Genomic DNA, 21,480 nt, shown 5'->3' on the forward strand with positions numbered 1-21,480 from the left:
AAAAAGAAAATAAAGTTTAATTTCCCAAATTTTATTAAAAATGGACTTTGTCATTAGATCTCTTATTGCAAAGATGAAATCTCACAACATGCCAATAAAGTTTGCTGTAATATAACAAGCTTTGAACGAATATAACTTTTTTTGTAGTTATAGGACTTGAGAAGTTTTGTTATTAAAAATTGATGTTTTCTTTATTCTGTGAGCCATGGGAAAATATTTTCCCACAAAGATTTCTGTTCCTTAGAATGGTATCTGTGGCAGGGCACGTGCTTAAACTCACAGCACTCAGGATGCTGCAGCAAGAGGATCAGGAGTTCAAAGCCAGCCTGGGCTACATATCCAGCTCCAGACTAGCCTCAGAAATATAGAAATATAAAGGTGACTTCTAGATTCTTAAGGGAAGGAGAGATGGAAGAAGGGATGGATAGTCTGAAAAATTCTAAAAACAGTCACAAGTCCACTTCTTAAAATCTTTATTGTTTGGTACTCTTCTGATGTAAAAGCTGCCATTTCTCCACCCAGGCCCTCCAGTATTCCTTTTCTTTTTAAAAGAATGAGACGCATCTTCCCAAACAGCCATAGTAGTCTCAGGTCATATAGAAAGCTCAAACTAAAAGGGAGGTTTCAAATACGTTTTATTACACATTCAGGAACGTTTGGCTATGGCCACCATAACCGCATACACTTTAAGTTTCTCCTTAGGTAGCTCTTTCGGTGTGTCTATGAGGCATTCCTTTTCATTTGAAAATATTTCACTATTAACAGCATTGGGCACAATCAACATATGCTAAACAGAGTACTAGTCCTTATTTTTTCTTTGGTTTCTCTATGACTTTTGCATAAATAGAGGAATCACTCTTCTTGGGCAATGGAGGTAAAATACTATTCCTTTGTTGTTTGTTTAGGTCTATGAGAGTTAAACAAATGTGTAACCAGTGGTACAGAAGTTCAATGACAAGGTTGCCAAATTTCCATACTTCAATTCGAGAATGATCTGCATCAAGAAAAAGAAAGGTTAGAATAGATAATATTGTACTTTAATTATTAAGAAACAAATTAAAGTATGATTAAAATTTATTAGCTATGTTGTGAATCAAAATCATAGCAGTATCTTGTTTATATATTCATCAGAGATAGTTAACCCTGAAAGAATTCTGCACACCCCCCCACACACACAATGAAATGTGTGGAATTTCATATGTATTTGGGTATAACTCTTAAAACTTTAAAAACCTGTGGGGTTTACAAATTCATAAAGATATAGTAAAAAGAAGCCAGGCGGTGGTGGTGCATGCCTTTAATCCCAGCCCCCAGGAGGCAAAGGCAGGCAATTCTCTGAGTTCAAGGCCACCTGGGTCTACAAAGAGAGTTCCAGAATGGCCAGAGCTACACAGAGAAACCCTGTCTGGAAAAACCAAAAAACAAACAAAAACAAAAAAGATATAGTAAAAGGAATGAATCAGGCATGAAATAAGCACCAAATTCATGATCGCATTATGAGAAAAGAGAATGGGACCAGAAGAGTTGGAAGGTTTTGACTGTTCTTATTCATATCTTTAAAAACATCAGACTGGGGGCTGGAGAGATAGCCCAGTGGTTAACAGCACCGGCTGTTCTTCCAGAGGACCTTGGTTCAATTCCCAGCACCCACATGGCAGCTCACAACTGTCTGTAACTCCAGTTCCAGGGAATGCCAATACATATAAAATAAAGTTAAATAAAGTATTTTTTTAAAAAAAAAAAAAACAACATCAGACTGGAATGGGCGTGGTGATATCCCTGTAATCCCACCTTCCAGGCAGGCTGAAGCAGGAAGATTGCTAGTTTGAGGTTGGTCTAGGCTAGATAATGATTTTGAGCCAGCCTGAGCAACTAGTGAGACCCTTTGTAAACCGAAAAATGAAAAGGGCTGAGGATGTAGCTAAGTGGTAGAGCACCTGCCTAGCACATACAAAGCCCTAGGTCACTTCCCAGCATTGTGAATTAAAGTAAAATGAACCTAACTCAAACAAGGCATTTTAAGGTTGGGTATAAGATATTATTTCATAATGAATACACAGTGCTTCTTATTTATACTATATTTGAAATACTCTTTAATTAAATTTTGTTTCAAGATATGTAGTTACTGTCCACTATTGAAAACTGTTCGCTGCCATTCCTAAAGATTCCCAGGAGCCAATGACTAATATTTAGATAGAATGGTCCAATGGAAAGAATACCTTAGAGTTGAACAGGTCTGAGTTCTGATTTTGGCTCTCTTCCAATTAATTTTGTGACCTAACCATATTTACTTGCTCCGCTCCTGTCTATCTTTTTGTAAAATAGTAACAATACTTTAGGATTATCATGAGGGTAAATGAGAAAATATACACAAGAATCCGCCTCTTTCCAGTGCCTCTCTCCACAGGTTGAGTTTAATTCATCATTGTTGTTCCTAGTCTAACTCAGTGTGGGCCCAGATAAAGATCTGCTGGTTTGAGCTGAACAAATCATTATATACACACATAAAACTGTGTGAGCCTCAAGTTAAGATACTCTCGAGAGTATCTTAACCATAATCTCAATTATCTATTAGAGTTTTAAAACAGACATTTTTATTACATTGTTTCACTGATGTGTGTGTGTACACACACCGGCCTGCACATATGTGCCATAGCATGTATGTGTAGACCAGAGGACAAACTTGCAGGAGTTCTCGCCTTCCAACATGTGTGACCCAGGGATCAAACCTAGGTTGCCAGGCTTGGTAACAGGAACCTTTACTCACTGAGCCATCTTTCCCACAGACCCCAGAACATATTTCATTTCCTTGTCTTCTGCCAACACAAGGAGCAAGTTTCCCTGAATTAGGCTTGGCTTTATCGAGGTTTTGAAAGCACCTACACAAGCTGAGGTGCAGTATATAACAGGTAAGGCCCATGAGATGAGGAAACATTCACAAGTCTTCATTTTTATTTGAAGCTGACTTTAAAACATGTGGATGCAATTAATTTTCTAATGTTCTCTTTTCATACACCCCCCCAACACACAAGCACTGTTTTTCCTCATTCAATTGTAAGTGTTCAATAAATGTTGAATTGAAACAACATTAAATTAAAGCATAATTTAATTTCTTTATTTCAAGTCCTAAAAGTTTTTCCAGATTACAGCTCAATAATATTAGTGACAATTATGAATAAAAAACGAGAACGGATGCTAGTCATGAGAACACATTAGAAATACCTGATTCATCTCACTTTATGGGTAATTCTAGACCAATAAAAATACCAACTTAAAACTCCCAGGACACATTTGTTACCATTGATCCCTCTTTGTGCTAATTAGCTTCCTGGAAACTTTACAAAGATATATTACAGATTTCCAAAGATTACTCTGATTATCTTAATGTTCCAGTGTTATGAATCTAAATTAAATAAAAGCAAAGTTCATCTCAGGACACTCCTAGTACCTATCCCAGCTAATTTTCTGAGATAAACAGCTCCCCATAGCTTGGTTCTGTGTTTCCCAAATCCTTGACAAGGGCTCAGTTCCATCAATGGGTGAACATCCCAATGTGCAGAACCCTATCCACAACCATCCTTAAACCAGTCACCATCTCCATGGTGATTCAAGGACAGGTGGGTTGAGAGAGAGGTCATTCCCTTTCACAAGCCCCTGCTGCTTATTTCCTGCCTCATTGTTACCAGAGACAAAAGCTCTGAACCTGGCTAGGCGGTGTTCCTGTTTGCCTGTCGTTTCCAGAGATGGATGTATTTACAGGGGCCCCTGAGTCCTCCAAGGAAGCCTCCTGCAGCCATTGGGATGTTATCATTGACTCCACTGCCCTCTTGCGGCAGACAAGTGCCTGATCATCACAGGTTGGCAGACACCCCACACACACCCTCACAGCAATTCTCAGGAGGAGTCTACTTTTATTTCTTCCATGAAACTATAAACATTTTTATTTGCCTTAGCAATGCTTACAGCGACTTTTAAACTACATTTAAGCTGCAAGGATTTCAGAGTAAGCCTTGGAATATGTACACAGATGTATCTAGAAAGCTTTTATTGTAGTATTTTTAGGTCCCACTTTAATCAAACTTTTAATTACACAGGGAATTCATTATGCTGGAAACATCAGACTATAAAAAGCATGTTCTTAAATTAAACCTCAATTTGTGGATCTTTGCTTTAACCCTGGATTAATTAAGCTAAATCCTCCGGGAAGCACAGACAATTAGTAAAAACAGGCAAAGCGAAAAGAATGAAGTATTTAACTTCAAGTTCAAAAACTGAACTGTTTCCTTCAGCTGCCAACTAAGGCAGGACCAGCAGTATTTCTTGAAAGTTTTCCTTTTCCATCAGCTCCTTTAGTTTGAATTCCCTATTTCTATTGCTTTACACTCCCTAAGTCATTTTAAAATTTAGTCAATTAGCATTACTGTTGGACACAGCAAGCTGAAGGTCTTCCCAGTAACATATAGTGAAAGGGGGTATCCATGCAAATTTCAGCTACATTTTTTACATAGGCAGAGGAACTTCGTGATGACGGCTGGGCACTTAATGTGCCACTGTTGATTGACTGTCATCCCAAAGGAGGACACTTCCCAGGCCTGACAGGAAAGGAGCAGTGTTGGAAGAGGAGGAGGAGGAAATCTCAGTTTTTGGTTATTACAGCTGAGGCGGAAATTTGTTCCAGGATGAATAACAAGTTCTTGCAAGCACATAGTTTGACAGCCGTTGTGAGCATGGTTGCTATACGATAGCACACATTCTGGTCTTCATCACAATGTAGCCCTGAATCAGATGTGTGAATTTTGGTCAGTGTAATTTTTTTAAAAGAAGATTTACTTATTTATTTATTTATTTATTTATTTATTTATTTATTTTGTATACATTGTTCTGCCTGCAGGTCAGAAGAAGGAGCCAGATGTCATTACAGATGGTTGTGAGCCACCATGTGGTTGCTGGGAACTGAACTCAGGACCGGTGGAAGAGTAGCCAATGCTCTTAACCTCTGAGCCATCTCTCCAGTCCTGGTCAGTGTAATTTTTAAAAATAACATTATTTATTGATTATTTGGGAATTTCACATCATGAACCCCCAGCACACTCACTTCCCAGTTCTCTCAGGTCCACCCACCCCCATCCTTGAGACCCTCCCTCTCCCCAAAAAGAAGAAAAAGAAAAACAAACAAAAAACAAGTCCGATTTGTGTTGCCATATACTCACTGGAGCATGGTTAAACTCCCGGTGGCCTGGCCCCTTAAAGAAAACAGAGTCCTTCCCCCCACTCCCACCACCCTGCAGAAGCCATCAATGTGGAGAGCTACTACTTCAGTGGCCTTATCACAAGTTTAAAGAGTTCTCTTTGATGACTTTCTGCTTAGGTAGTTACTTTTTGCAGGGGTGGGGTAGGGTGGAGGTAGGGGTTGTCACAGAAACCATCTATGTCCCTCTTTCTCAAGTGTGAGTTTGCAATTATCAGTACCATGGCAAAAGTATCTCCCTTGCCCTTACTCAGTCAGTGGGAGCATGGTTCACAGGCTTACACATAGTTTCTGGTGACGGCACAGATCACTGGACATCCATATGGCCTCCAGCGTCAGTATGGGCCACTGATCTCAGCATGGTCTCCAGTGACAGTACAGACCATGGATGTCAGCATGGCCCTCTGCCACAGGATGGGCCATGGACACCATCATAGCTCTCAGTAGCAGCACAGTCCAAGGACATCAACATGGCCTCAGGTGGCAGTGCATGCCCATACATCAACATAGCCCTTGGCACAAGCACAGCCCATCATAGTTTCAGGCTGCAGCACAGATCATGAACATCCACATGGCCTTCAGTGGTAACACAGACTCTGGCTGCAGTGGGACCATGGACCCAGACATCACCATGGCCTCAGGTGGAGGCACAGGCCACTCACATCAATATGGCTCAGTCAGTGTAATTTATCTTTACAGAAATTCATGGTTCAGTGAAGTAACTTCCAACCTTTTGGTGACATACCCTGGTCAAACCTGCTGCCATGCTCCCTTTGTGGCAAGATATTCAAAGAACTGTGTCCACTTCTCCCTTTATAAATCATTTGGGGTAGTTTGAATGTAATTGGCCCCCACAAGCTCCTTGGAAGTGGAGCTATTAAGAAGTGTGGCTTTGTTGGAGGAATGTATCACTGTGGAGCTGTGAGGTCTCCTATGCTCAAGATACGTCCAGTGTCTCAGACTACTTCCTGTTGCCTGCAGATCAAGATGTAGGACTCTCAGCTCCTTCTCCTGTGCCATGTGTGCCTGCATGCCTGCTGCCATGTCCCACCATGATGAGAATGGACTGAACCTCTGAACTGTAAGCCACCCAATTAAATATGTTCCTTTATAAGAGTTGTTGTGGTTACAATATCTCTTCACAGCAATAGAAAACCTAACTAAGATAAAAGTTGGTACCAGGAACTGAAGTATTGCTGTGATAGGCCTGACCCTGCTTTTGTTTGGAGGAATATAAACTTCAGTACTTTGAGTTAGGAAAGCAATGGAATGCTTTAAGTGCTGCTTAATGGGCCATACTAGTGGGAGGATGGAAGACAGTGCTGCTGAGGATCATTGGAACTGTGGGGGACTGGCTCAAGAGGTTTCAGAAGAGAAGAATATTAATATATGGCCTAGAGATCTTTCTTGTGATATTTTGGTGAAGAATGTGGCTGCTTTTTGCCCTTTTCTGAAGAATTTGCCTGGGACTAAAGTGAAGAGATTTGGATTAATTCCCTTGGCAAAAGAAATCTTGAAACAGCCTAGTATTCACTCTGTTGTGTGGTTATTGCTAATTACTCTTCTTCAGATTTATAATAAAAAGGAACAAGCTGAGAAAGAAAAAATACAAAATGTACAATTTGAGGAGAAAAGGAGCACCACAGGAAATAGAATGGAGTTCATCCTGTGTTCAAGGAGATGAACATATTAAGAAAAGGAATAAAGGGAGTAGTGACCTCAGGGCAAGATCCCACCCAGCTAAGTTTCCTACTTATGAAAAGGGATTAAAAGAAAAGTTTAGAGCCCCATATGGTGGTACACAGTTTAATCCCAGCATTCTGGAGAAAGAGGCAAGTGGATCTCTAAGTTTGAGGCCAGTCTGGTCTATAGATCAAATTCCAGGACAGCCAAACTTAGGCAGTGAAGGAAACCATGGGGAACAGAAAGCTCGTGAAGATGTAATTGAACCAGGGGGCCATATTCCAGCCTCAGCAAAAGCAGCAGAACCTGGCAGCTTCAGTCATGTGTTTCTGGCTTTAGAGTCAAGGATAGAAAAAAAAAGGTTATGGAATCTTCCTCTATAACTAAGGAAAGGCATGTGTCAGGGGTGTCCCTGAATATCCTAGAGAGGCCATTGTGTGAATCTGTGAAGAAGAAACCTGCGTTGCCTTGGAGACCCCAAGGTGTTGGAGATGCCAAAGTCATGGGATACCTGCTGAGGAAAGCTGCTAACAGGAACTAGAACCAGACCAAGAGGAAAAAAAGAATGTTGCAGTCAACAAAACTGAAAGGAGTTGGAGATTTGAAGAGTGTTTTGATATCAGACATGGAGATGCAGAGTTTGGAGTTTGCCCAACTGGTTTTCAGTTTTTCTTTAGTCCAGTACTTCCTCATTATGCTCCCTTACTTATGTTTTGGGATGGTAATGCATATCCTGTTCCATTACATATTGGAAGTATGTGATCTGTTTTTTGATTTTGATTTTATAGGGAATTACAGTTAAGAGATTATATGGATTTCAGAAGAGACTTTGAACTTTGGACTTTAAAAATATGTTTGAGAATGTGATAGATTATGGGGTCTTTTGAAGTTGGACTAAGTGCATTTTGCACTATGATATTGTTACAAACTTATGGGGGCCAGGGAGTGCAATGTGGTAGTTTGAATGTAATTGCCCCGCCCCATTAGCTCATTGAGAGTGGTGCTATTAGGATGTGTGGCTTTGTTGGAATAGGGTGGCCTTATTGGAGAAAGTGTGTCATTGCGGGGGTGGGCGTTGAAGTCTTCTATGCTCAAGATATGTCCAGTGTCTCAGACTACTTCCTTTTGCCTGCCAGTCAAGATGTAGAACTCTCAGCTCCTTCTCCAGCACCATTTTTGCCTGCATGACACCATGTCCCACCATGATGATAATGGACTTAAACCTCTGAAAATGTAAGCCACCCACATTAAATGTGTTTTCCTTATAAGAGTTGCCATGGAAGCCGGGCGGTGGTGGTGCACGCCTTTAATCCCAGCACTCGGGAGGCAGAGGCAGGCGGATCTCTGTGAGTTCGAGACCAGCCTGGTCTACAAGAGCTAGTTCCGGGACAGCCTCCAAAGCCACAGAGAAACCCTGTCTCAAAAAATCAAAAAAAAAAAAAAAAAAAAAAAAAAAAAAAAGAGTTGCCATGGTCATGGTGTCTCTTCACAGCAATAGAAACCCATCATCTATTGGCCAACAAATATCAATTTTATATCTCCATCTAGAGCTTTCTCCAAAATCTTAAGAGTTCTTTTTCTAGCCACCTACTCACATACCCAATACTCAACACCTCAGCATGCCAGATGTGAGTGCTTTACAAATATTAACCTATGTGTGTGTATGCACACACATGCCTCTGTGTGTGTGTGTGTGTGCGCGCGCGCGTGTGAGTGCCTGCAGAGATTGGTTGAGCAAAGGATGAAGCAATAGAGTTTTAGAAGTGAACAGAAATGAGTGAATGGTGATGGTAACAGGAGAAAAATGGACTCTTAAATCAGCAATAGAGAAGGCCTAGACTGAACTCACTGCATACATATCCCAGGAACCTCACCGGACTCAGAAAGGCATCTAGATGCTGTCTAGGAAAGAGTTAGAGTTCTTAGGAATCCTCCTTGTATTTCAGCTCCGGGGGACTTCCTCTCCCACTTCTAGACATATCTCAGGATAACACAGAGAGTTTCAGAGTGGGGCATTAGACCGAGTTGAGAATGGCAGCTCCCTGATGAAAATGGAGAGGGCTCTAAGATGTATTCTAAATATGTAGACTTCCCCATTAGGCCCTAGAATTTGGGGAGATAGGCTGTTTCCTCTCCTTACAGAGTAATGAAAGAATCTTGTCACACAGGAAGCAGACAGCTCAAGATAAAGAACTTAGAGATGATAGATACTGGAAGTCACTTCACCCTCAAATAATTTAATCTGAGACACAAAGATTCAAACACCAGAAGAGAAAGAAAGAAGAGAAAGTCCAGGTGGAGAAAACTTCAAGATGCAATTACCAGTGCCCCTAGAGACCTGAATGAAATGTGGAAAAGCGGCTGAAGAAAGCAAATACCTAGAGGAGCTCGCAGACATCAAACGCGCACACCACTCCAGTCAACAGAATTTGCAGAGACAACAGAATTTATCAGAAAGCAAAGCAAAAAGGCAAAAATATGGAAAGTAGGATAGCAAATAAGACATTTGTTTACCTGTTTAGAGGCACCTCATGCAAGCTAGTAAGAGATCTGCAGAGCTACAGTCCGGCCACTAAAAACAGGATTTAAGACTGAGTCTAGGAGAAACAATGGCTGCAAAATGTGTTACATTAGAAAGGGAGAGGAGAGCCACCATCAGCCTCCAGGTTACCTGTCCTGGGTAAACTCACTGGCCTGTAGCTGGCTGAGCAGAGTAAAGGCGTCTGGAGAAAAAGATGCCCCTTCCAAGCAATTGAAGCTTCAAACAATGGCACATAGTTCAGTGAGGAGAATCCAGGTTAGAGTTTCACTGCCATTCACCTCCTCAGTGGGGCACCTTTGGGCAGTGCACAACTTGCACAGCTACAGTAACAACCTTGATCTAGGAGGTGAGGACCTGGATTTCACAACTGAAAAGGTCCAGCAAGCACCCAGACCAGTGGGTGAAAACAGCCATGTCAAGGCCTATCATGACGAAATTTCACAACTTTGGGGATGGACGAGATGAAGAGATGATGCTATAGCTTCTGGGGAGAAGCAAAACAAAGGTAATGTTTGCAAAATCAGAAACAAGAAAGACTTCCAACACCTCAATAGCAACCTTGGAAATTAAAAGGCCACAGAGACATTTCCACAAAAGTTAAACAGAGAGCTACCATATGACCTAGCAATTTCACTCCCAAGAGAACATAATATGCACATTCAAAAAAAAAAAAAAAAACAACCCTGTAAACAAATTTCCTGGCAACACATACCCAAGAGCCAAAAACAAAATTCCCAGAGGCTCATAAATTGATAAATGGATAAATGAAACATAGCTTATCAATACCTAGATAATTCAGCCTTAAGAAAGGAATGAACAACCAATATACACTAAAATGTAAATGAGCCCTGAAAATACTACCGTTAGTAAAAGAAACCAGACACAAAGGCCACCTATTATGTAATCCCATTTCTATCAAAGTCTGGATGGGCGAATCCAAGCAGACAGAAAACAGATCAACAGCTGCCAGGGGATAGAGTAAGAAAAGAGAGGGAGTGAGTGCAAATGGGGCTACAACTCTTTTTGAAAATGTCATAAAGTTAGAAGTGATGATTGCACAACTTGGTGTAGTATCCAAACCACTGAGCTGTGCATTTCAAAAGTGTGTGATGTGTGGCTTATCTTTCTTTCTTTCTTTCTTTCTTTCTTTCTTTTTTTTTTTTTTTTTGAGACAGGATTTCACATACTCCAGGCTGGCTTGAACTTGTTAAATAACTTGAGGATGACTTTGGCTTAAAAGCCCTCTGCTGATCCACAGCCAAGTACTGGGTTGGAGCTCCGGGGAATCCACTTGAAGGGAGGGAGAAGGGATTACCTCAGCAAGGGTCGGGGATGGGTCAAGATCATGACAGGGAAACCCACATAGACAGTTGACCCAAACTCAGGGGACTTCATAGACTCTGGAATGACAGCTGGGGAGCCTGCGTGGGACTGCACTAGGCCTTCTGCATGTGGGTGACAGCTGGATGGCTTAGTCTGTTTGTGGGGCCCCTGGCAATGGGACCAGGATCTATCCTTGGTACGTGAGCTGGTGTTTTGGAGCCCATTCCCTATAGTAGGATTCCTTGCTTAACCCTGATGCAGTTGGGGTGGGGGGAGCAAAGGCGTGGGCTTGGTCCTGCCTCAACTTGATATGCCAGGCTTTGTTGACTCCCCATGGAAGGAGGCCTTACCGTTTCTGGGGAGTGGATGGGGACAGGGTGGGGGGAGTTTGGGGGTGTGGGAGGAGGGGAGGAAGGAAGAACTGTGATTGGTATGTAAAATGAATACAAAAATTTAAAAAAAGTTTCCTCTGCCTCAGGCTGGAGAGATGACTCAGAGAGCAGCTCTTCCAAAAGTCTTGAGTTCAATTCTCAGCAACCACATGGTGACTCACAGCCATCTCTAATAACATCTGGTGCCCTCTTCTGACATCATGCAGGTATACATGAAGACAGAACTCTGTCTATATAATAAATAAACAAATCTTGGGGAAAAAAAGATTCCTCTACCTCCCAAGTGCTAGTACTGCGGACCTGGGCCACCACACCTCCTTTTCTGTCGTGTGTGGGGTTGAGCCCGCAGCTTTGCATACGTTTGGCAAGCACTCTAACAAAATGACCTACAACTCAAGCTTAAAAAAAGAGACCATGGGTCTCTACATCGAAAATTAGAGCGTTTCCTCCAATCTGGTGACCTTTTAGAGTGGGAAGACCCAAAACACAACCTCTGAAGTCTCCATCATCTAAATGTCTTCAAAATGATTTTCCCCAGCAAAGTCCAAATCAAGTATGAGGGTTAAATGAAAACATTTTCAGACATGAAATACTTGGAAATGTACCATTCGTGCATTCTTTCTCAGGAAACCAGTACTGGAGGAGAGCTCAGTGAAAGATGCTTGCTTAGCTAAGCGTGGACCCAGCGCTAAGGAAAAAGAAGGACGACGGGAGAAAACTGCTTTTAGGATAACGTGCAGAGAGTGAGAGACTTTGAACACTCAGTCCTAAATGGGACGTTTTCATCAAACTCTTTGCAAGGCTCAAGGATCTTTGAGGAAGAGGAGGTAGAAAGAGGAGCCAGAGGTGATGGATGACTCCAAGAAAGCGGCATCTTTCAGACACAACAGGACTGATGCACATATGAACTCAAGAGACCGTGGCAGCACACGCAGACCTAGGTTCAAACTAGACAACATCCCAGCACCGAGAGGGGGAAGTCCCACTCCTAACCAAGAAGCTGTTTACCAATGATACTTGCCAGGAAAGAGAAAATCAGTTTTCTCCAATGGGGATGTCTCTGGTCTATCAACCACACCCCAGGCTCCACGCTCCGCCCAGCAGCCCCCAATCCCAGGCAGAACCTGTGATACCGATGGTGCCATCTCACGCTGAGCGGGCTTCCTGAAAAGGAGCTTTTCTTGAAGTTTCAAGGTCACACAAATTTGAACAATTACCGATTGCCCTGCCAAAAGGGTCCTCTCCTGACACAAACAGAAAGACGTGCCCAAAGAAATCTTTCTCTTCTCTTAAACACGAAGCTTAGACTTTCTTGATATAACTTCATCTAAATGAGAGGGGATTAATATCCGGTGACCTATGAACTTCGTTGATTATTACTGCAGAGACTGATAACACGAAAGGGTTGTTGGGTTTGGGATGTGTCCCATTCTGTTACCTGAAGTTCTCATTCCTGCCACCCGAGGGCACTATTGGAAAACAAAAAGCCCGGGGTCAGGTCTTCGTGGTCAAGGCTGCTGAGGGAGTGGCTAGGCGAGTTCAAAGTCGGGGCATGTGGTGGAAGTTTGCATATGTTCTGAGCAGAGCGAGCAACAGCAGGTGGCTCTAACAAGCAAATTTGTGGCAGAGCCTGAAGAGATTCCTTTGAGGCCTCGATGCTACACCACGGAGGAGGCCTTTTGCCTCTTCCTGGGTGGGGGTTGAGCTTATCATGGATTCACCGGCAGGGTGTGGCGTGGGAAGGCCTGCTCTTTATCCTTATTCCTTACAGTAGAGAGGCTGGATTGAAGATTGCTGGGTACCTATGTCCTTGTCCAAGAGGGGGAACATCACTCAGAAACACAACGAATCCTGGCAGCAAGGTCTGGCTCTAGGCTGAGAGGCTGGCCGGTTGGTGGGGACCAAAGAGGAGTAAGGGTCTGCGGGGAAAATACCAATTAGACAAACTGGTCACATATGGGAGGGTGATGCTGCAGTTCGTGGTGTCTGTTAATTCTTTCCAAAAGGAAGAATCAGAGACTGGAGGTGGGTGCAGGGACAGGGAGACTGAACATGGACTTTAAAGTCCTCAAATATAGAATAAGTACATAAAAGTATACAGTGGACGGGTTATAATCCTAGCCACTTAGAAGACCTGATGCGGAGGGATCACAAGTTCAAAGCCTGCCTGGGCTACAGAGTTCAAGAACAGCCTAGGCTACTTAGTGAGACTCTGTCTCAAAATAAAAAGTAAAAAGGGGAAGGGGTCTAGCTTAGTGGTAGCTCTCTCTCTCTCTCTTTTTTTTTAAAGGTTTATTTATTATGTATACAGTGTTCTGCTTACATGTATACCTGCAGGCCAGGGAGGGCACCAGATCTCATTACAGATGGTTGTGAGCCACCATGTGGTTACTGGGGATTGAACTCAGGACCTCTGGAAGAACATGGAGTGCTCTTAACCTCTGAGCCATCTCTCCAGTCTAGTGGTAGTTCTTATCTAGCATGTTCAATAAACACACACACACACACACACACACACACACACACACACCACACACACACACACACACACACACACACACACACACACACGGCAGATAGTGAACAGTATCCAGTTTGTTATTTCTGTTGTTACTTGAACACGACCTTAGAAGTCAGGCTTGTGGCACCTAGTGAAGGGACCAGCTCCCCATTTCGGCAGCCATGACAGTAACACATGCTTGCCATGACCTTGTCCTAGTCACTAGAAGTCAGGTGCCTGCCTCGTGGCAAGGATCCAATCAGAAGTTAGCTGGGGGCGCTATGCTTTACAGCTCTGGGTGTGCTTTACCGATAAGTGCACAGCAATGACGCTCAGAGCATAGTAACCACCCTGGGAGGGCCTATGGGCCATAACAACCAATTGGCCAATCAATACAGGGCAAGCCCTCCAAGCCTGGAGGCACACCAATCCTGAGCCTGTGCGTGCCCCTAGACACTCCCCTTACGCTACCCTACAAGATCTCTCTGCAGCCGGTTGGAGCTGTCTTTGCTAGCCATCCGCCATGGCGGCTAGGTGAAAGACCCGAGCTAACATGGGGTTAGCTCGTTAAACAACAATAAAGCCTCATGCAGTTTGCAGCAAGTTTTCGAATCCGCCTGGTGATTGGGGTGACCTTGGTCCTGGGCTGGGACCCCGGAGGCCTGAGTTTTCTGGGGGTCTAACATTAGGAATCCAGAGGCTCCCAGGAATGAGCCCAGCCAGAGTCATGAGCTGTTGCTCATGTAGAATTCCAAGCAGGAATTCTCTACTGGACTCACGTTACTCATGGTCCACATTAATTCCCTTTGAGTCTCATGTTCTCTCCTATTCCCAAGCACATTCAAACTCCTGGGAGTACCCCCCTTTCCTAGCAACACCTCTTTGACATTCCATCCACCCAGCTCGGTGCTCTGCCAGGCTTGTGCGGAGATCTGCAGCCATCCTCCCTGCCCTTGCCGTTGTCTCTCCCTTGTCCCAGGAGTCTCTCAGTTCTGAGTCTCTCAACCTGAACCACGTACCATGGAAGCCAAGTGTCTGTTGTGGTGGAGTCAGAGAGAGAGGAGGAAAAGGGAATTAGAGGAATTGATGCGGGAAATCCAGAGATGTCTTTATCTGCCTTCCTCCAGGGTGTCTCCCTGCAGGCTCCATTCTCCTCACCCCACCCCCACCACAGTTGCTTCTTTTGGAAGAAATTCACAGAGCCTTTTCTCCTGTTGACGATGACTAGGGGTGTTTTTGTTTATTTTGAGACTGGCTGGCCAGCCATAGACCAGACTGGCCTTGAATTTGCAGATCTTTCTGCTTCTGCCATTCACATCCTGTCAGTGATTAGTTTTTCCTAAATTGCAAAGAAGGAAATACATTCTTTACTTTGTTGTCTTGCATGCACAGCCTGAGGCATCTGGTGGAGGAATCCACACGGGTACAGGAATACACCCTTGTATTTGTGCATTTACTTTAAGGTGTGGCTGATTCTCTGGGGCAGGTTCCTAGTTACCTTCTTGCTCTGCAGTCCTGCTGAGTCTCCTCTGAAAGGGTAGCATTACCAGCTTCTATACACTAGTGCTCTTTAAAATGTTTTTGCTCCCCAGACTGATAGCTGGAAAACCAGCATGGGACTGATCCAGACCTTATGAATGTGGACCTCAGTGAGGAGACCTTGGAAATCTATGGGGCCTTTTGTAGTAGATCAGTACTTATCCCTAGCATAGGAATAGACTTTGGGAGTCCATTCCACATAGAGGGATACTCCCTGAGCCTAGACACAAGGGGGTGGGCCTAGGCCCTATCCCAAAGTATATGACAGACTCTGAAGACCCCTCCTATGGAAGGCCTCACCCTTCCTGGGGAGCAGAAAGGATATGGGATAGGTAGGGTGTTAGTTGGGGGGGTTGGGGGAGGGGAGGCAGAGGGAATTGGGATTGACATGTAAAATAATCTTGTTTCTAAATGAAAAATGGACAGAAAAAATGTTTTTGTTCTTTATTGGAGCTAAAAACAGAAGACCTTTTGCTTAATGTTACAGTTCTCACTGCAGCTCCCTTTGTTTGCTTTGAGATGAAGGCCTCGAAATGTCTGGCTGCCCTGAACATCTGGACTGAGGTGATCCTCCTGACTCAGTTTCCTCAGTAGTGAGAGCAATTAACAAGCTCTGAGTGATGTAGTCCTGGAGCAAGGACATTTTGAGTAAGGAGCACATGTGGGTGGAGATAGGCACACCTTTGAATTCTTTTGTTTTGTTTTTTGGTTTTTCGAGACAGGGTTTCTCTGTGTAGCTTTGGAGCCTGTCCGGGAACTCGCTCTGTAGACCAGGCTGGCTTCGAACTCATAGAGATCCACCTGCCTCTGCCTCCCGAGTGCTGGGATTAAAGGCGTGAGCCACCAATGCCCGGCTCATCTTTGAATTCTTAATGTGTGGCATAGACACCTTAGCGGGCAGAGCAAATTGTAGACTGTATCCTTCCTTTTAGAAAACTCATGAACAGTTTTATTTTTGTGTAAACTCAATTTAAGAACCATTTGTTTTTACTGGAAATCTCTCACAGTCCCGAGTACTCCCCTCCCACCCCCCCAATATATTTTAAATTATTAGGCGGAACCTTACCTTGGATGTGTTTTATTACAAGCTGCACATTAATGTCCACATTTTTAGCAGTTGGATCAAACACACAAAGTTCGTCAACTAAGTACTTGTTAATGTACTGTGAACAAAGAACAAAGGAAAAGTTATGTGATTGCCCAGTAGAGACACAGAGCCCAGCCTGACCGCTTAAAGGATCCCACACAGGTGCATTCTTATCAGGCAGAATGAATCTCTGCTGTTAGATGTCAAGATCACAGTTAGCTTTGGGGTATGGTCTGGGGAGAGGGCTTGTGAGGAAGGATACAAAACATGGGCTTTTGAGATGTCACCTGTGTTGTCTGTGAACACAGGGGTGGGTTATGAGGATGTCTTTACTATGAGAAGGTTCTTGTATACCTGTGAGTTATACCATCATAATTTGTACATCAAAAAAAATAAAAATAAAAAAGATTTCCCCAAACTCACAAACTTCCACTTATCCCATTCTTCTAAGCTACTGGCAGAGTCCATCTCCTGCTGGGAGAATAAGATTGCTGCTTTCAGCATGTCATGCACGAGGACCACATTGGCATTTATTTCCTGGGGGTCGATGTCATGAAAAAATGCTGGGTCCGCTTGAGGTCTGTGCTCATAGAGCAGCAGTGATACAAATTCCATGGAACTGAGGGCCTGGAGGCATTCCTGAATCTCCTGCAGCATGACCCGGAAGAAGAGAATTCCTGCCCGAGTGACTTCGCCTGCCTTTTCCAACTCTGCAATTACACACATTCTAATTGCATATACTATTCTTTCACAGGATTCTGAGTATATTATAATAAACTATTTTTTAGGCAAAAAGAGAACCATGCCCCATGACTTTAAGCAATCTTAGTTTCTCTAATCATGAAATAAAAAATCAAAATAGAATTATAACTGATGCATCATTTAGGGAATAAAAGGTGAAAAAATTAGGGCTTAGTTTGAAGACTTTATCCATTACTAACAATATTGTCCTTTGAATATATATATATATATATATATATATATATATATATATATATATTCCTTTTATATGTATTCCATACACACACACACACACACACATATTCCTTTTATATATATTCCATACACACACACACACACACACACACACACATATATATATTCCTTTTATATATATTACACACACACACGGAATAGGGCCAATCCCCACTTCTTTGGTGAGACATGGGAATTAAAGGAATGGAGTACTTAGTCTTGTGGGACCTGGTACCACAGGCCTATAATCCAAGCTTTGTGGAAGGCTGAGGCAGGGGGTTTATGAGTTCAAGGTCTTCCGTGAATGTTATAGCAAATTCAAGGCCAGCTTGGACAATGTTGTGAGACCTTATCTCAAAATAAAAATGAAAAGCAGGGCTAGGGACATAGCTTATTGGTAGAATGCCTGCCTTGTCTCTGGGGTTAATCCCCAGGGCTTCCAATAGAAGCTGTTTGGTCCCAGGATTTGCACACACTGAACACTTTCAGGGCCTGCATTATCTTTTTCCTTTTCCCCCTTCCCACCTTTATTTTCTTTCTCATCTTAAGTGATCCTTCTGCATTAGCCTCTAAAGTAGCTCGGATTACAGGTTGGTGTCACCACACTCAGCCTTCTTTCTTCTATCACACTCTGTATAATAGCTACAAATTGTTCCACTTAATCCCACACACTGTTACTCTAAATCTATTCAATTCATTCCAGCTGAGGGTTTCCATGCTTTCTTCTCACTCATTCTCTAAGATGATATTATGCTAACGGTAGCCCAGGGTACATGGAGTCACAAGAACTAGGGAAGTGGTCTTGGCCCAGCCAGTGGCTTGTTATTCAACTTTGGAAAAATTCACTTTACCTTTGTAGGTTTTAGCTGTTTAATCTGTAAAATGAGATGTTTAAATTATTTGATGATGGGTAAAACTGTGGAAAAAATAGCCAAAAAAAAGTTTGAGTCCAGCTTTTTACCATCTGTTGTTTACTTTTACTGAATCTCACTTTCCGGGCCTGTGAAATGGGTTACTACTATTGCCCTCATGAAGTTATGGCAAAGGCAATGGAAGTGAATATTTAACACATTTCACAGCAGATGGGTCATCTTACCTTCTAAGGGTAAGGTCCTAACAGAGACAATGGTGTGTTTGCCCTTTGCTAGGTTATAGAGCGTACATACCCCATCCCCAGGGTAAGCCTGCAGTAGGGAATTCTTTTCACATGGAAAGATCAACATAGAGACATGATCAACTTTGGAAACCACATCCTTCATCTCAGTGTCTGTGATTTCCTCTAAGCAAACCACGAATCCTGACTGTTAGCATATCCATAATACCTAAGACCTCATTTTTCTTGATTTCTCCAGATAATTCGCCCAGTATCTCATTGGAGGCATTTTGGATCATCTTCACCATTTTCTGTAGATCTTTATATTCTTGATACACCAGCATCCTACTCTGGCCAAGATTAACATCGAGGACCCCCAAAGCCTCTCTTGTTCTTTCACGAAGTGGAATTACAATGTGGGTCTCTCCACTGGTAGAAGCCAAAATAACTTCTGAAGTGTCAATGCACTTAAAGAGGAAATCTCTGAAACCAAACCAAATCAGCACAGGTCTGTTACACATCGGCCTGTTCACAGCATTCCACCAATGCCTACCTTGTCCCAACGCACCACCCTTGTTCTTTTATCTGCCTAGAGAGCTGCACCCATCAATTTCGTACGACTGTCCTTTGGTTCATCTCACTTGGATACTTCTCTTTGCGAGCATCCCTTCAGCAGGGAGCCTTCCCTGACAAGCTCGCCTCAGGTAGCAGCCCCAGGTTGTTCTGCGTCACGAGGCTCTGCTCCACTGTCTAACATAGGGCAGTTATATCTGAAGGTATGTTTTTTTTTGTTTGCTTTTTTAAAGTGTACTGATAGTCTAAAATGTGTTACAAGAGTACTGGAAGTTTCCTCAGAAGCAGACCCTCAGACTCCCTGGAGAAGCCAGGGGACTCAGGAGGCAGGGTTGGGCGGAGCGGGGTAAATGCAGATCCAGTCTGCTCAGCCTAGTCCCAAGGAGGAGACCCAGGATGTCAATTATAACAACGACTAAGTCTTATTTCAAGGCAAGGGAGACTTTGGCATCCTAGCACTAGTGTGCTCTTGGCTGTCAGCTGCTCTAGGTGTATGGTGGGGGTCTGGGATGGGAGAGTTCAGGGAAATCTTGGGTAGCTCCTAGGGGGCTCTAACCACTTGAGAGCACTTCCTTAGAGAAAGTTTCCCTGCAGGGAAGCTGTAGCAGTGGTTATAGCATCTGGCCAGAGGCATGTTGAGGATCTGCTTCAGCGAGAGAGTGAGATTTTTTTTTTCTTTTCATGGAAATGTAGTGGCTGCTTCCTTCTCTAGTGAGGCAGACACATCTCTTTTAGAAGCGCAGCCGCTCCTGTTTGCGATGAGACGGACACATGCACTCTAATGTTCATAGAACAGTGAACAGAATAAGTGTTGTTTGGTAAATTTAAGGAACCATAAACGGGCTATGAGAACAGTGTGCTAATAAAGGCAGAGGCTATGTCTTCAGGTCCATGATCACCCTCGGATGAACCAGATGTGTCTTATACCTGAAGATGCACGACTTCCTTGAAATGGTTGGGGGCTCTGTATAGATTTCTGTTAGATCAAGAAATTCTGTAACCATCATTTTGCGTAAAACATAGTCTTCCTGAGAAACGGAAAGAGATCTCATTAGAAAGCGATAATTGAACCTTTTGGGTTTGATAAAGAGGGAAAAACTAGGGAAGTTTAGATGAGTTCTGGCTTTAAGGATACTGACATTGTACATATTCTCTGGGCCATTAAAGGACAATATTGTAAAAGTAAAAATTTTCAAAAGAATAAGGTTATTTTAATACATAATGTTTTTTATACCTGAAAAAAGCTTTTTTTTTTTTTTTTTTCTGCTTTGAGACAGTGTTTCACTATGTAGGCTTGGCTGGCCTGGAACTCCCTGTGTAGACCAGGCTGGCCTCAGACTCATAAAGAACACCTGTCTCTGCCTCTTGAAGACAAGTATTAAAAATGTGTGCCATCACACCTGGCTAGGTTGTGTGGCTATTGTGTTTCTCATATTAAAATGTGCATTGTGGGCTGCTATGGTAGTACATGTCTGTAATCCCAGCACTTGGGAGGTGGCAATGGAAGGACCATAAATTTAAAGTTAATCTTGGCTATGTGGGGAATTCCACCGAGCCAGCCTAGTTAAGATGCTATCACAATAAACAACCACAAAAAATCACTGTAAAACATTCAGAAAATATATAAAAGCCCATGGAAAAATAAGTACAATAAAAATATTCTTCAATAAGGTCATTACCCTACTACTTCACTACAACTATTGCTGTCTAGGTTCTGAATGAGTCATTTTCAAGTCTATTGGATAAATACTAGTCATCATCATGTACTGTTTGGCAACATTTTATTTGTTGAACATTCACTTTTTTTCTTTTCAGAGGCAGGGTCTTGCTATGTCATTTTGGATGGAACTTGCTATGTAGACCAGGGGAGACTTGAATTCATGAAGATTCACCTGTCTCTGCCTTTCCAGTGCTAGAATTAAGGAAAGGTGTGTGTCACTGAGCACTTCTTTTTTTTAAGATTTATTTTTATTTTTAATTCTGTATGTCTATGTGTGGGTATATACCTATGAGTGAAGGTGCCCTTGGAGGCCAGAGGCATCAGATCCCCTGAAGCTGCAGTTACAGGTATTTGTGAGTCATTCAGTGTGGGTTCTGGGAATTGAACTCCTGTCCTCCGAAAGAGCAGGATGCACCCTTATCCACTGAGCCATCTCACCAGCATAACACACACTTCTTGATAAGCTTTTCTTCATGTGGCTTTTAGGACCCCACTTTCCACTCTCTCCTGGTTTTCCTCCTACCTCACCAATGTGATTTTTCATTCTCCTTGTTCATCTTTAACTTCCCTTACCTCTAAGCAGTTTTCAACCTTCAGGACACATCTTATAGCCTCTTAAATGTAAGTTGCAAACCACCAAATGTAGGGGGGGTTTACATAAAATTTTCATCATTAAATGTTTCTGAATGTGCAATGACTAACAATTCATTCAAAATAAAAATGAATTGAGATGCTTCCAGCAGCTTTTGTCCATGTTTTATCATGTGACATACAACATATGCCCCATGTCATGCCACGAAACACC

General features: G+C 42.8%; 1 protein-coding gene across 1 annotated transcript in view; it reads right to left on the reverse strand.

Moving 5' to 3' along the window:
* Positions 1–712: 712 nt before the first annotated feature.
* Efcab5 (EF-hand calcium binding domain 5) overlaps positions 713–21,480 on the reverse strand; it is a 95,610-nt gene continuing 74,842 nt past the window's right edge. Inside the window, exons 14-18 of the mRNA XM_027426684.2 lie at positions 19,883–19,983; positions 18,612–18,865; positions 16,738–17,024; positions 16,294–16,390; positions 713–994 (exon numbers count right to left, since the gene is read on the reverse strand). Coding sequence (XP_027282485.1) covers positions 807–994; positions 16,294–16,390; positions 16,738–17,024; positions 18,612–18,865; positions 19,883–19,983 — 927 coding nt within the window. The 3' untranslated portion in view covers positions 713–806. The remainder of the gene's footprint in view (positions 995–16,293; positions 16,391–16,737; positions 17,025–18,611; positions 18,866–19,882; positions 19,984–21,480) is intronic.

This window comes from Cricetulus griseus, chromosome 7, assembly GCF_003668045.3.
Source record: "Cricetulus griseus strain 17A/GY chromosome 7, alternate assembly CriGri-PICRH-1.0, whole genome shotgun sequence".
Lineage (NCBI taxonomy): Eukaryota > Metazoa > Chordata > Mammalia > Rodentia > Cricetidae > Cricetulus > Cricetulus griseus.